Source organism: Frankliniella occidentalis, unplaced genomic scaffold (genome assembly GCF_000697945.3).
Source record: "Frankliniella occidentalis isolate FOCC.00 unplaced genomic scaffold, Focc_3.1 Scaffold119, whole genome shotgun sequence".
Classification (NCBI taxonomy): Eukaryota; Metazoa; Arthropoda; class Insecta; order Thysanoptera; family Thripidae; genus Frankliniella; species Frankliniella occidentalis.
The window spans coordinates 729,210-744,031 of NW_026267247.1; the positions used below are offsets into that span (position 1 = coordinate 729,210).

The window sequence follows — 14,822 nt, forward strand, 5'->3', positions numbered from 1 at the left end:
AATAATATGTCACTTGACTAACGATGTTTAAAATTTGCAGGCTGCGTCACGATACACGTTCGATCTTGTTCACCTACAGCCGTGTGCAACACCAGGAAATTCCATGAAATACCTCAACTATTCTCAAGCAATGTCTTCCGATGGCGTAGTGTCTCTCAACGGTATGGGCGACATCGGCCGGACAGCTCAGCGACTAACAGATGTAAGGGGACAGCTCAGTTTGTGTGGCTGTCGTGCGAATGTTCTATGCGTTGTAGGTGGGATGGGCTGTACAGCGCAAGAAAATTACATGAAACACCAGTGTGCATTTTCGGGCCTCACACTGTAAACAAACCAATCTGTTATCTGTGAAGAATATTTTTATAGTTACTGAAAGATTGGTCTTTGGTCTTCACTCCTAAAACGCGGCGTGGGCCTATCCAGAAAATTTACGGTGGATCCGTTGGGTGCTCATTCAGCTCGAAAGCAGTAAACGGAAGGGGAAACATCCCGGGGTGTTGTTGAACTGAGGGGTAGATCTTGAACGTTTTGTTACTTTTTCGGCTCTGGAAGCAGAACAGTTAGTCCGATCAACACGGAACTTGGTAAGGATCTTCCTTGAGGTGTGCTTCAACAACTCCGCATGGACATGGACACTAAGCTTCATCTCCTTCTGAATGGGTGCGGGGGCACATGGGGGTGTCCTGTCCACCTCCTAGGAAGGGGTTGAAGATGTTGACGTCGGGTTCGCCGCACAGATGTGTTTGAGGAGGGAAAAGACACCTTCCCTGAAATTTTTACGCCTTCACTTCAACCCTAAGGGTCCAAAATGACAAATTTTTGGAAAGGGGTTGAACTTCCTAGGGGGTAGTTTGGCCGGGGATGATCTGATTCGAAAAAAAAACACCCGGGCCGTATACAGGGGGCATCCCCACAGGATATTCAGCTGCGTTTCTCAAAACTCACCCCTTTCAGGGGATGGGGGTGACTATGGGAGGGGGTGGGTTTGTCCGATCACAATTTCGCTTAAGCCGATCGAAAGAGGACAAAAAGTTTTCAACGATTTATGAAAAATTAGGACTTTCCGAGCACTGCAAGTGGCAATTTTGAAGATGTTAAAAGCGATTTTTTACCCTCCCTTGCTGTAGGGGTTGCACAGCTCGTAAGGGGTGGCGGGTTGCTCACTCCGTGAGCCTTAAGTTGAATGATGACAGCACCGACCTACGAAATCTTAATGTCGTAGGGCGACACTCAAAACCTATAAGCACGGAGTTCGTGGAGTCTCCGTATAAACCCGTAGTTCCAGGCAGCTCCGTACAGACACGCAGTTCAGCGGGTCCCCGTATAACGTCGTAAGTGCTGGAAAGTCACTTCTGAGATATCGCGCTTCAAAGTTTTAGATTTACATTGCGCCTTATGGGCGGCTGGATTTTCAGACCAGAATTACTTTTGAACTAATTAACATATTGAAATGCGGTTTTCGCTGATCGATAGCCCTTGGTTTCTTCTATCCGACGCACTTCATAACTCGAAATTTTCAAAAAACATAGTTACGACGCTGTACGGCGGCCTGCTGAACTCCGTGTTTGTACCGAGCCCCCGGGAACTGCGTGTTTATACGGAGCCTCCACGAATTCCGTGTGTATAGGTTTCAAGTGTCGAGGGGAGAGTGGGGCACATTGGTCCGTTTTTCTTCTTTCTGCTCCTCCTAATGCTTCATGTGACGAGCCAGACATTATTTTTTTTTGCCAAGTTTTAGATTGGTCCTTCGTCTACCTCAGAAAATGGTAACAGGCCAACTCACCCCGGCCGTTTTCGTACCTACGACAACTCGCACCCTGTAATTTCGTCCCATAGAAGTTTGGCACAATGATTATTTGTACCCAGACATTTCGCACCCAAATATTTATATTTAAAAAAAAAAAATTCGTTTTCACGTCATTTTATTTTACATGATGTTGACATTGTGGCCACAGGCGCGCAAGTAATCTAGACGGCGCTCTTCCTCCTTGTAGTCCTCGTACAAGTCGGCCAGCCGCTGAAGCCTCTCGTTGATCCGCTTGTACTTCAGTCGCTGAGGTGTTTTGAGGCTGCGGCCGGCATCAATCTCGTTCAGCATGACCCGAGTGTCGGCCTCTTCTTTCTTGAACTCATCGATTATCTTGTATAGTGTGGGGTGGCTCTTCCCCACAACCCACTGAAATCGATTGTGCCAACCCTCAGTCTGGTTGTTGGTCCTCGGCTCGTTGTCTCGGGCGGCTTGGTGCTGGTTCCACAGTGCAGGCAAGTAGCGGGGTGGCCGGCGCTGGCGTCGATTGCGCGCGCGCTTCCCAAGTACGTAGGTCTCTTCGAAGTACTTGACGAAGTCTCGCATTGACCTCGGCGCCTTCCTCGACATCTTCCGTGGGAACGAAAGCGAGACCCACCACCTCACGGAATGACGTCCTCACCGTGTCATTGTTGTCATCTTGGTAGGCGGGTTGCAGGCCGAGACTTTGTATTTTGCGGAATGCTGCCTGCCGCAAGTGGAAGAGACAGAGGCGGAGCTCGGTGGCGGGGAAGAGGGCTTGGACTGCGTTCATCAGGCCTTTCTCCATGTCGGTGATGACAGTGCGTATAGTCCAGGAGTTATAGGTTTTGACCTGGGAAAAAATGAGGTAGTCGCGGAAATGACATTATTTGTTCAGAATTTCATGCTCTTTACGAAAAAAAATGTTTCAGACCAATCCCAGAATTGGAAAATTTTCTAGAGCTGTCAAAAGTCAAAAAAGCGATATTTTGACTATTTTACTGTAATTTTGATCTTGATTTTCAGCGGAGGGTCCTAGAAGTACTTTTTTAAGTCTCACTAGTTGTTTAGTGATACGGAATAGTTTACTAACAATTTTCACCATAGTGCTGTCAAATATTTTGGTAATTTTCGCTGAAAACGAATAGTTAAGAAAGATGTTGCAATCGATGAGTGTGGGCGAGTGACGGACGGTGTAGAATTTTTTTTGTGATTGTTTGGTATAGCCGTACAAAAAATTACAATAACGTGCATAGTGCTGCCGAAATTCATGCAGTTTCCACGAAAGAAACGACCGATTTGAACGATATTGCAGTGGCTACGTGCAGATGGGTGACAAGTTGCACGTCGCTTTTCGGTTGTTTGGCGTGGTGTTATGATACCGTTACACAAAACGCCCATGCCTATAGTGCTGTCAAATGTATACAAAAATAATACAAAACAGTTTCATACTGGCAAAATTTGATATTCTAATACGATACTCATATTTTCATAAATAATAAATATATTTATATAATGTATTTATATAAGGTAATATCACAACCAAGGCGAAAGGAATAATTTATCACAGGTAGTTTAAAGTGTCACCTAGCCCCAGGGTCGTCAATGTCTAGGGTATCTTCTTCTGCTTCTACGGCTTCAACAAATTGTGCGGCGTTGGAGCAGTCCACACCACTGCACACACCACACATCTCGGTGCACGCGAAGCCGGCGCGGCGACATTCACACCCTCTCTCGCAGCCTTTCTTGCAGTTACACCGCACCATCTTCATGAGGCACGGGGGAGCAGGCTCACTCTTCATAGTGACGGGAAGTACACCGTTCTCTCCTGTCTTCCAGCCCCATTCATCAAGTGGCAAATCATTGCCCAGCCATGCTTGGACCTGCAAAATTAATAGTTCATGAGATGAAATTATTCTGTTTTGAGGGTAAAAAAATACTTGATTATTTTTTACTTTTTTAATTACCTGATGATACACGCGGAGACTGTGATATTTCGCGCCATCGGTTGTAGGTGGCAGAGAACGGAAGTCAAAATTGTCGTCAAGCTTCTGTTTGCCTACTGTTTTTTTGTACAGAAGGGGCCGCAACTCATTCAGTGTTTGGCACTTGCCGCCGTACAGAGCAATTATAATTTCCTCTCCAACAGCGGCCACGGTGTCCTCAGTCGCTGTAGTTTTGTACAATTCCTTCATTTTGTTTGACAATTCGGGTTTTGCCATTGCAAGGTCCAGAAGTTTTTTTTTTCCTTTCCCGAAGAAGGCTGAAGTCGTGTCACACCCTGTCATTGCATGCACGAGCAGAATGGCCTCTTTTGCAGTTCCAAGGCGCTGTTGGACTTCTTTGATCATGTGCACCCTATCAGGTTTTCCACTATTTCCTGGGATGGTCATGCTGATAGACGCATCATTTGGCGCTAAGGCTACCAGCAGTGTCAAAACATCAGTATCTGAGGCAAACACTGTCACGTGAGTACTTCTTTCACTAAGATCAACAGCAGTGTTAGCAATTAAGGTGTCAGCATCACTTTCGGCTTGGAAAACTCGGAATCCCTCTTCTCTGAGCATAGGGGATAATAGTTTGATGAGATTGGATTTGTTATGACCGTTGCCTAGAAAATTATCTTTTGCTGTTCTGACTTCCTTATTTAGTGCAATATTTAAGTTGGGTGATGTCTTCATTGCGGCACGCCGTCTTTGCTCGATAGATTTAGTGGAGAGACGTCCATCATACCCATCAAATACGATTGTGCTTGATAGTGGGAACTTTCTCTTCGCATACGAGATGTAGGACTCACACACCTCGGCGTAGTACTTAGCGGGGCGAGGCCAGGGAACCACATGTAGTAAGTAACCCCCGTCAACTACGTACCTATAAAGACAAACAAATTACCAATAATTAGAATCATTTTGACTAGTGTGGGTTGATCGGGCTAGTTCGTGTTTCTCATAGATTTTATATACATTGAGGCACTTACACAGATGCGTTTGGAACCGAGTCGATGCAGGGGGAAACGCGCTCGATTGCTTTTTCAAGAGTGCATTTAGAGGTCTTCCGCAAGGAACCGTTGTCAAAAAGTGAAAGTGGTTGTGGGGCAAGTTCATAAGAGAGAAAATCACTCAGTGGCGTCTCTAGCCTATCTTGAATGCACACGATGCGGTTCAGGAGCTGCATGGGATTTATGACACTTCCATCTCCTCTGGCATTGACCGCAGTCGACATGCTTGATAGAGGTTTCACTTGCTTACTTCTGCGTAGCTTGACATCACAAAAATTATTATCAACCATGGATTTCATGCAGTCGATTCCGATCTCCAGAGCGCTATCGCAGTTGACTGTCTTGTCTGCAATTAAACCAGTTGATAGCGATACAAGTTGATCATGTGGTCTCTCTTGAAACGGGGGATGGGTCTCAAACCATTCAGCAAATTTTCCGAGGTCAACCAGGTCCCTCTCCATTCGGCTGTCCCGCAATTCAACATGTTGCTCTGACTTGCAGCTTCTTATTGAGCAGAATGACTCAAGAGCATTACAAATTGGTATGCAATGCGGGATGCCGTCTATCCATTTGGCCAACACGCTCTCAGTTATGCCTCGTCCACGAGTCAGGCCACCCTCTGACTTGATGGCACGCATAAGGAACTGTTCAATGGTCAAATCGAGGGCTAGTCCAGCCCAAAAGCGTTTTGACCGACGAACAACAAAATAACCGCGCCTGTAAAATAAATATTTTTTTTAATGTTTTTAAAATGTAAAAGTATAATAATCGTTCAAAAAATAATAAGCGTACCCTGTGAACAATTCATAGTCTGCAGGATCCATGGTCCGCGCCAAATCTTCCATGTTCTGCATATGCAGGTGAGCCGCTTTAGCATAGTTGAGGTGTCCAGCGGCGTGGAAGTAGGGAATCATTGCTGTAGCTGACTGTAGATAAAGTTCCCACTCACCCGTTCTCTCAGCACGTATGAAGCAGCGTAAAATATCAACCTAAAAATGTAAACGTTTTAACACAATGCAGAAGTTATGAAACAATTTTAAACAAGGAACAGGTTCACCCTTTACTTGCCATCTCAAAGTAGGAAATCCATAAACGAGCAGTCCTGTTGCTGGCTGCTAATCTTTCACACGATGTCTTCACAATTTTAAAGACATACTCGGCAGTGTCACTTGCTGCTGCATCCTCGGGAGTTGTATCATTATTGAAGAGATCAGTATGCAGTCTTTCAATCTCGTTGCTTACGTGGTCTACATTTTCTTCCCCTCGCTTCATTATTTCCAGACCGAGTGAGAGGTGTGTCAGCATATGAGCACGCACAGCACGAGAGTATGCGTGGCCCCCAACCATTTGCTTCACTGAATTTGCAGCGTACGCCGTCTCCCAAAGTTCTTCCAGGCCACTCCCTGACATTATTCGCCCTATAGCCCCCATATAGGACATGGCAGTGTGGAAAGAGCCAAGCATGACGACCAGCCCCTTTAAAGTTCCTTTCTCCTTTTCTGCTGCTGCGATTTCTGATGCCTTTACAAACAATGGCTGATCGAATGTGACCACACAAGAGTTTTGGTGTAGATCCCTAGATTGCTTAACAGCAAATGCAAGTGCAGTAAAAATGCAAGACAAATTTCCAGGGTCTAAATTTATGAAAGGCAAAACCTGAAGTGAGCTCACGTCGTATGCCGTCGTACTTCCACCCATGGCTGCCTGAAAAGGGTAGAAGCACGAGTTAAATGTGTTACTACTAATTTAAATTACGGTGGAAAATACATCTCCGTACCTTCTGTACAGTTATACTGCACTGCATGCAGGCGTGCGGGTGGGTTGCATCCTCGCACGGAGGCCGTTAGGCACCGTGGTGAGTCGATAGGCACGCCCGCCCGCACGCCTGCATGCGCTACAGAACAACCTTACACAAAGTACAGAGCAAATGAGTGTTCGGGACTTTTTTCTGGTTGCAATGTACCGCATCCAGGCGTGCGGGCGGGCTTGCATACACTCTCGCCTTGGCGCCTTTATGGCCCCCGTGCGAGTATGTCATCCACCAGCACGCCGCGTGCGGTACAGTACAACCAGAAAATACGTCCAGCGTAGAGAACACTAACTCTGTAATTTACCTGCATGTAGCCATTCCACGATGGCCGAGGTGTCAGATATGGTTTCACGGTGTAGCTCGACATCCACATGTAATCGAGGCGAAGGGCGAGTTCCCACGTTACAGAGCGTTTCAAATATGCAAGTTCTCTTACAGTAACACTCTTGAGACCGGGAGTAGCTGGCTTGCAGTAATGCACAATTTTCATGCGCCCGGATGTCAGTTCTTGCACACCCTTGTTCTGCCGCAGTCTAGGAATTGAGTATGGCAAACTTGAACTAGCCGCAGGAGTAGTGGCCCTGTTACAAAAAAAATTATGACAGTGAATTTCATTTTTTTTTTTTTAAGAAATATCAACTAAAATTTGACTTACCTAATGGCACCCATGTTGTGAAGTGTGTTGTAGCCGTCGATAGTTCTCACATTATAGTCAGCATTGTCAAAAACAAACTGCTGGAATGCACCAAAATTTGCATCTTGTGGAGGTAGCCCAGCGGTTGCAGCAGAAAGTAGAAATATTTGGACCTCGCCATAGCTTGCACTGTACCCTAGACTATGCAGAATGTCAATAACAAGTCTGGAACCAATGTGGCGATGAATGTACACGCCTATTGCCAGCAGTATGGGAGAAATAAATGACCGAGGCCGGCATGCTTGCATAATAGCCTGCGCTAAGGCCTCTACTGTGCGCTGTGCTTGGTTTGACTTGTGCTTGATAAGTTCTGTGAGGAAAGTTCGGAGCAAGTCGGGCACTAAATATTCTTCATTCATTTCAGCCCCACAAAAATAACTCTCCATGTCAAACGCCTTCGAACGTATTTCCTCTCGCAAAATTTTGGCAGCTTGCTTGACAACCTGGCAGCGCATATCTTCAGGAGGTTTTCTCTCTTCGGCCCATTTTTGATAAATAAAATTATCAGCATGGCCTTTAAAGCAGAAAACGCTATGTTTTCCGGGAAAGCTTGTTACATGTCCTGAACTGCCATAATGTGACTTCAATCTATCTTTCAAAGAACGTACATCATAAACTTCTTCACCTGAAAAGAAAAGGAATTCGATTAAGACAGTGTCAGAAACTCAACAGCATGAATGATCCCAGTGATAAATATTTGCGACGATATCGTTTCGACGTCGGTATTCGCACGTCGTTGGCGATACAAAAGTGGGATTAAAACTGACGGTTTTTCGACAAACGATGTCGTGTCGACGTCGTTTTGATGTCGTTTCGATGTCAACTGTCCAAAACCCGACTTCAAAACGATATCGTCACCACCTGGTCGTAGGCAACCCGAGGGAAACATACCTGCAATCTCGTCTAGTCGTTTTGCGAGATCAGAGACAGAAAACTGACACTCATCATCCTTCTCAAGCTCTGCACATAGGGTCTCAAACGCCGCGTCCTTTTTTGTGTCCCTTGGGCGGCCTCTTTTCGGAGTAACAAAATCAGTGCGATGCAAGAAAAAATCCACTTGACAGTCTGCGTGGTACTTGCACTTTGCTGATTTAATATCCAGGACAGAATTCAGTCTTCCATGAACAATTGTGCCCTTGTCATCGTTTCGTTCAATGGCTCTCTTTACAAAACTCTGCTTCGATTCATCAGTCCGAACACAGTGAATGACTCTTCGAAGTTTCAGAGGCAGTTTTGAACCGGTGGATTCATTGGCATCTTGACCACAAATAAAACAGTGTCTTTCAAAGTCAAAAAGAGGCTCGGACGACCGACGCTTAATCGGTGTTACATTCTCCTTGTTCGCTAAATTTTTCTGTAAAAGTAACGGTGTCCATGACACGCAATGCCTAACTCATCACTGTAAGATAATGGAAACGTTTTGAGACTTACCAAGTCGATGTGGTGAGTGTACTTATTCCGACAAGCAACGTGCACTTCCAGTTGAGACAGATCACAGATTCTTTTAGCCAAACCATCATTCTTCACATGTTGACTCACAAGCACAATTGTCCGCAAACCTTCTTTCACTATCACAGTCTTCTTATTCTTTAAACTAGAACCATCACAGAGAATACAGCGCTCCATGTTTACAAACAAAACTCAGCTGATCCGCCGCCTACTAGCCGTGACGCGTCAGCAGCCGAGAAGCTGTATTGTTGCCTGCGCGCTGGGTGCTTTTTCGGTGGAGGGGGTACGCTCGTTGGCGCGCGGCGCGCCCAGCAGCGGCCGCAAGCCCGGTGGAGGGGGGCGGCCAGCCTGCAGGCGCAGCGCGTGGCGGCACCGGCGCGCCAGGCCAGTGCAGCGCCCCGCGCGGCGAGGGCGGGAACTAGCCCAGGCATCGTCTGCTATTGATGCCGCGCGGGAAATTTCAAAATCATTACGGCTACACCGTCCGTCACTCGCCCACACTCGTCGATTGCAAAATCTTTCTTAACTATTGGTTTCCAGCGAAAATCACCAAAATATTTGACAGCACTATGGTGAAAATTGTTAGTAAACTATTCCGTATCACCAAACAACTAGTGGGACTTAAAAAAGTACTTCTGGGACCCTCCGCTGAAAATCAAGATCAAAATTACAGTAAAATAGCCAAAATATCGCTTTTTTGACTTTTGACAGCTCTAGAAAATTTTCCAATTCTGGGATTGGTCTGGAACATTTTTTTTCTTGAAGAGCATGAAATTCTGAACAAATAATGTCATTTCCGCGACTACCTCATTTTTTCCCAGGTTGCCCTGATTTTTTAGCTAATATTCCTGGACTAGTAGAGCAGGGCGGCGCAGTCGGTACCGCTCACATGCGTCGATCACGGCGTTGATGGCTCGATCGTAGGTGTCTTGGGTCTTGTTGGGGAGTAGAGCATAAACTAATGGAAGTGTCTCATTATGGTACTCTCCATGCATAGTCAGAATTTGTGCAAAAATTTCTGGAGAGGTGTCGAAAGTGCCATCTAGGTGCCACACACTTGACGCTGCAAGTTTCCGAAGCTGATCTTTGGATGCAAAAATCAAAATTCGGTTCTGCCGCCTTCTTCTGTCCCGTTCTTCTACGTCTTCGTCTTCGTCGTCCTCGTCGTCCTCGTCGAAGTAGGAGTCGAAGATCAGGAACTGCTTTCTTCCGCGAGTGATGGTGTAGTCGGCAGGTATTTTGCCGAGGTCTTCCAAACTCTTGGGGTTTACTGGCAAATTCGCAGCAGCATTGCGGAGGCGATTGAAGGTCCTCTTCATCGAACGCCGCTCAGGGAGATGAAATAGAGCACCTGCGGGATCTGAAGATACGGAAAATACAGATTACAACAATGTCGGCCAGTCGTAGCAAACGCGAGCGGTATACGTCTTACCTCAGGCATCCCCTCGCGTAGTATCTGAGCAGGGGGAGCATTTGGATGTTCTGCAGCTTTCCGCTTCAGCTGATTGTAGGCGCCAACAGCCTCGGCCTCCTCGGGAGCGGGAAGATATGAAGGGCGATCCACAAACTTGAAAATATCTACGGTGTCCGAATTTTCTGCATGGCAAAATAATATAAGTTAATACTTCTGAATGACCAATTTTGAACTGTGTGGACTCTTGTACGTCTAGCGTTCACTCACCTTGGGGGCTGCTGGTGATTGCTCTTTTCTTGCACGCAGGTTTTTTGCGGCAAATCCAATAAGTACGGCTTCCATCTTTGTTCTCACCGTGCTTATTATACAAGTAACCATTATATGATAGGATGTATCCTCCACGTTCACTCCGGAGTAATTTTCCTTGTTCACCCATGCCCGCGAAGTCCGCGTGTAAGTGTGATGTGTTTCCCCGGAGCGCCAGGCTATTGTTGATGCTCGGGCATACTCCGCTACATGGCTGTTGATACTCCTCGGCTATAAAGAATTTCGAATACGTCGATACTCCGCGCTAGTGTTGGCTTTAAAATTTTAAAAAAGGGTTGGGTGAATACATGGGTTCGAATTTTCTCAGGGTGAATTGATTGGGTTCAAATTTTCCGAGGGTGAATGGACGTGGGTTCGGATTTGGAGGGGGTGAATTGTCGTGTAATCCAGAAAATTGGCCGCAACACTTTTCTGTAGGTGCAGACTGAGAAAAGCCGCAGAGGCCTGCTGTCGCAAAAGTGGTCGCTTTCAGGGCGAACGGAAGACCACGGAGCTGACCGTCCCGTCTGACGGGGAGTCACTGGGAATCAAGTATTTCTAGAATCATGTGTACACATCAAAAGGGAGTTATTGCCCCCTCGGCTGTTAAAAAACAACATTGAGAAAAATCCCGAAAACTAAGTTTCTTAACCAAAAACAGTCAGTTTTGTTTTGCTCCTGGAAAAAACAGTTGTAATATTACGAGTATGTTGTTTTTTGAACGAAATGTGTTGTTAACAAAATTAACCACTGTTTTCTTGCACATTTACAGCTAAGTAATACCAAGTACTTTCTGTTCTGGGCCAATATAAGCCAAATATCGCAAGTTTCGCGAGGGATGAAATGAAAACAACATTTGTCGTTAATTAACAGCTGCATCGTATCAAAAATGCTTGTTTTTAACAACTCTTTTTTACAATGAAGGACGACAAGTCCATCGAGGGCATCGTCAGGGCGACGGACTCTCAGGATTCTACACAAAATCAGAGTAGTGGGTTGCCAGAAGAACGGAAGTGTCTTAGCACTGCAGTGGGGGTGTGGGGGTGGCCTGAGTGGCCTAAGCACCCACGTTCTCCATCTGTACACTGCTTGAGCGACGCGTTCGTGCAACAATATCTTATCCCTTTCGCTGTCCCTATCTGTTCGCTGCCCCGAAAGACTAGAATATCTGTTTTCGGCGCTCTCTTCTTTTCATTGTGAAAAAAGTAAAAATGGCCACGTGATCCTCATAGATCAAGGAACAAATAGCAATTTTTACTTTTACTTCCACTGTCAATATTAGCAGACCCACAATGAAAAGAAGACAGCGCTGCAGAGAGCGCCGAAAAACAGAGAGGCCAGTCTTTCGGGGCAGCGAAACAGATAGGTTATTGTTGCAGGGCCGCGTCGTAAGTGATCTGATTCCACCTAATGATTATTTTCTGTGCCGTCAGATAGCCATAGTGGCCTACAAGTGTCGTGATGGCGTTTCAGCAAATACATGCGAATATTTTACAAGATTCACCAACAATGGAGACGGCTGTCGCCTTATAAGCTCATCAATTGTGCCCTGGGCTAGCTTGTTGGGCAGGTCCCAGCCTCCAATTAAGTGTCCGTTACAAACCGTAAGTTTAAAAGTGCTTTTTTTTTTTTTTTTTTTTTTTTTTTTTTTTTTTATCAAACTCGTTTCTACCAGACACTGCGGCGCAGGGGGGAAGCGGGAGATCGTTCAACACCACCTGTTGCATTTTGAGCCGCGTCTGGGTAACAACCCGCGTAGTCCACTCCACGCGCGCGTGCCGCCCTCGTGAAAAATAGTGTAAAATTATGTGTGGATTTTCACGCTAGGCGAGATTTTCACGCTTCGTAAACTTCACGCAGCCAATCAGGAATCGAATTCCATCGCGCAGAGTGAAAATCCGGCCTAGTGTGAGAATCACGCGGAAAACTAGGTGTCCTTAGATTACGCGCCGCCCACGCGAAAAATTTTGTGCAGTTCTAAAATAGGAAGTACATTATGCAAAAAGACACGTAAACAATTTAAAGAATGCTTTGCGTGCCTTTAAAGTTCCTAAAACACCTATAGCGACCGAGGGGTCTCCAACTCACCTCAGCAGTGTACGGAGTATTATGGTATTATGCGGTATTATGGCACGTTTTAAGATATTTTATGTCATATTATTTGATATTATGAAGTATTGTATAGTATTATGAGGTATTCTACGGTATTATGGGGGTATTTTGCGACATATTATGGAGTATTATGAAGTATTATAAAGGTATTATGCGACCCGTGTACGGAGTATTATGCGAGTTGGAGACCCCTCGATAGCGACTAAAATTCCCCAACCATGGGTTCGTTTCGCAGTTAACAAGAATTGTTAACGTTTTTTTACGAGATAAAAGAGAGTACAGTCCCTTTCGTTTCAGGGGAAAAGATGAAAAGATAAAAACTGCGAATTAAATGTGAGAAATTTGATTTTGACCGACCAGTTTTGCGCAAGGAGCAACCTTCAGGTTAATGTTGAACAATCAGGCCCGCCCTTCCCCCACCAAATTTGGTGCACAGCTTCTTCTAAGGTCCGTTTAGATTATCTCATTTTTGTTGAAAGGTAATATTCAGAACAGTTTAAAATATTCTTTCACTAGATTTTAATGTTAAATACTCAATTTTTTTCATTTTATTTTTAAATGTTACATTCAGTGGTAAATCAAAGCAGCTCAGTCGTGCATTTCCTGGGGCACTAAACACATTTTCAATTTGACCCCTTTCAAAGGCACTACAACGCGCACTAAACAGCCCAAAAGGTGCTAAAATTTAGTGTCTTTGGCAGTTTTAGTGCCTTTGTTAAGGCACTAAACGCTTAGTGCCTTTTAAAGGTAGGAGTTAGAACCTTTGTTTTTCCAGTGTTCCCACAAAAATGAGAGAATGTTAGTAGACGTTAGAAGAAGCTGTCAACCAAATTTGGTGACAATTCGAGACCGTCTATGTTTGCAACGAGAGTTAGATTTTGTTGATATCTTTGATCAAAATGTAGAAAGCATTAAGAACCTTTCTGATACAAACAATTCCTTGGTACTACGAAGGGCTCGGCTTTGTAATGCGAAGAGCATGCATTTGTTCACAAACTGGCGCTCTTTGTTATACGAAGACAGTTCGTTTGTAATATGGTTGTTCCAGATCCTTTGTACGTTACAAGCCCAATAGGTTATTTCACTCAGTTTAAAACGGATCTAAAGAAGAACAGTAATGCTTCCAGAACTGTTTCCTACCTGACGCTCATTGGCTGACACGAACTAAGTTCTCAGACCCGTCAATAGGGCCCTCGCAGACCTGGTGGCGGGTCCGCCAACTTCGTCCGCATCAGCTAAAGGGCGTCAGAGAGGAGACAGTTTAAGAAGCATTTTTAGGAAGCATTACTGTGCTTCTTTGGACCCGGGGTAAACTGGGTGAAATACCCGATCCTTCGTAATATGAAGGCCTCCCTTTGTAAGGAACTAAGACTGTTAAAATTGACAGTTACTAGAGATTTAATCGAAGTCATTCACGTCGAACTGCACTGTCAAATGACAAAAATAAGCGCACTTTAGTACTGGTTCCGGTCCCGACTTCTTCATTTCTTCTCAAAAAGTGCACTGTCGAAACGGTCCATTAATTTCTTCGGTTTTAGGGCCCTTAATAAATATGTTACCTGTTATTTGAAAATCACCTCAGAAGACCGTCAGAAGGCGGATTGTCGGTATCCCCGTCCCTTTTGGCAGGTCGTGGGGAAGGCTGATCGCCGAAACAGGGCACCTATTCTTTTGTCGTTGGACTCTGCTCTACGCTGCCGTCACCTAACACAGATTTAAGTGACAATTAGTTGAAATGAACTCTTGCCCTTGTTCGCAGGGATGGTATGTAATAACCAACGGAACAATTGACGTCGATGCCTATGCTCGGATGTATGGCGTGTCGACCAACAATGATGTGTGGAAGATCACTATATCGATAAAGGACGAAAAGCATTCCCCATTCGTTTGCGTAGACGCTGCAGTCCGAATTATGAAGTACGCAAGCAGAGGGTGATCTAAACCTCCAATGGTGGCCGACGACGCCCCCAGGAATCGTCGGATGAGCTTGTGGATACCAAAAATGCATTTGAGTGACCCTTGAAACATGTACTGCTGCAAAATCTTATAAGTTTAGGTCCTCTACTCTTAGACCGACAGGAGTACTTCCTGCGGAATAATTGCATTTGCTCCACTGTGCAATGGGATAGTTGCGAGGGGTAGCTCTAGCTCACTCATGAATTGAGTCCACAAATTAAATTAATTAAATTTAAATTTGGCTAGAATAGGGTATTTCAATGGAGGGCTGCCCAGAACTAAGAACCAAAAAAGTGGATCCAGAGAGCGGTGGTG

The 14,822-nt window shown here is 45.3% G+C and overlaps 1 protein-coding gene across 1 annotated transcript in view; it reads left to right on the plus strand.

Moving 5' to 3' along the window:
• LOC113210423 (uncharacterized) overlaps positions 1-14,574 on the plus strand; it is a 22,175-nt gene extending 7,601 nt beyond the window's left edge. The window contains exons 3-5 of the mRNA XM_052270362.1: positions 41-202; positions 11,873-12,043; positions 14,311-14,574. Coding sequence (XP_052126322.1) covers positions 41-202; positions 11,873-12,043; positions 14,311-14,487 — 510 coding nt within the window. The 3' untranslated portion in view covers positions 14,488-14,574. The remainder of the gene's footprint in view (positions 1-40; positions 203-11,872; positions 12,044-14,310) is intronic.
• The last annotated feature ends 248 nt before the right edge of the window (positions 14,575-14,822 follow it).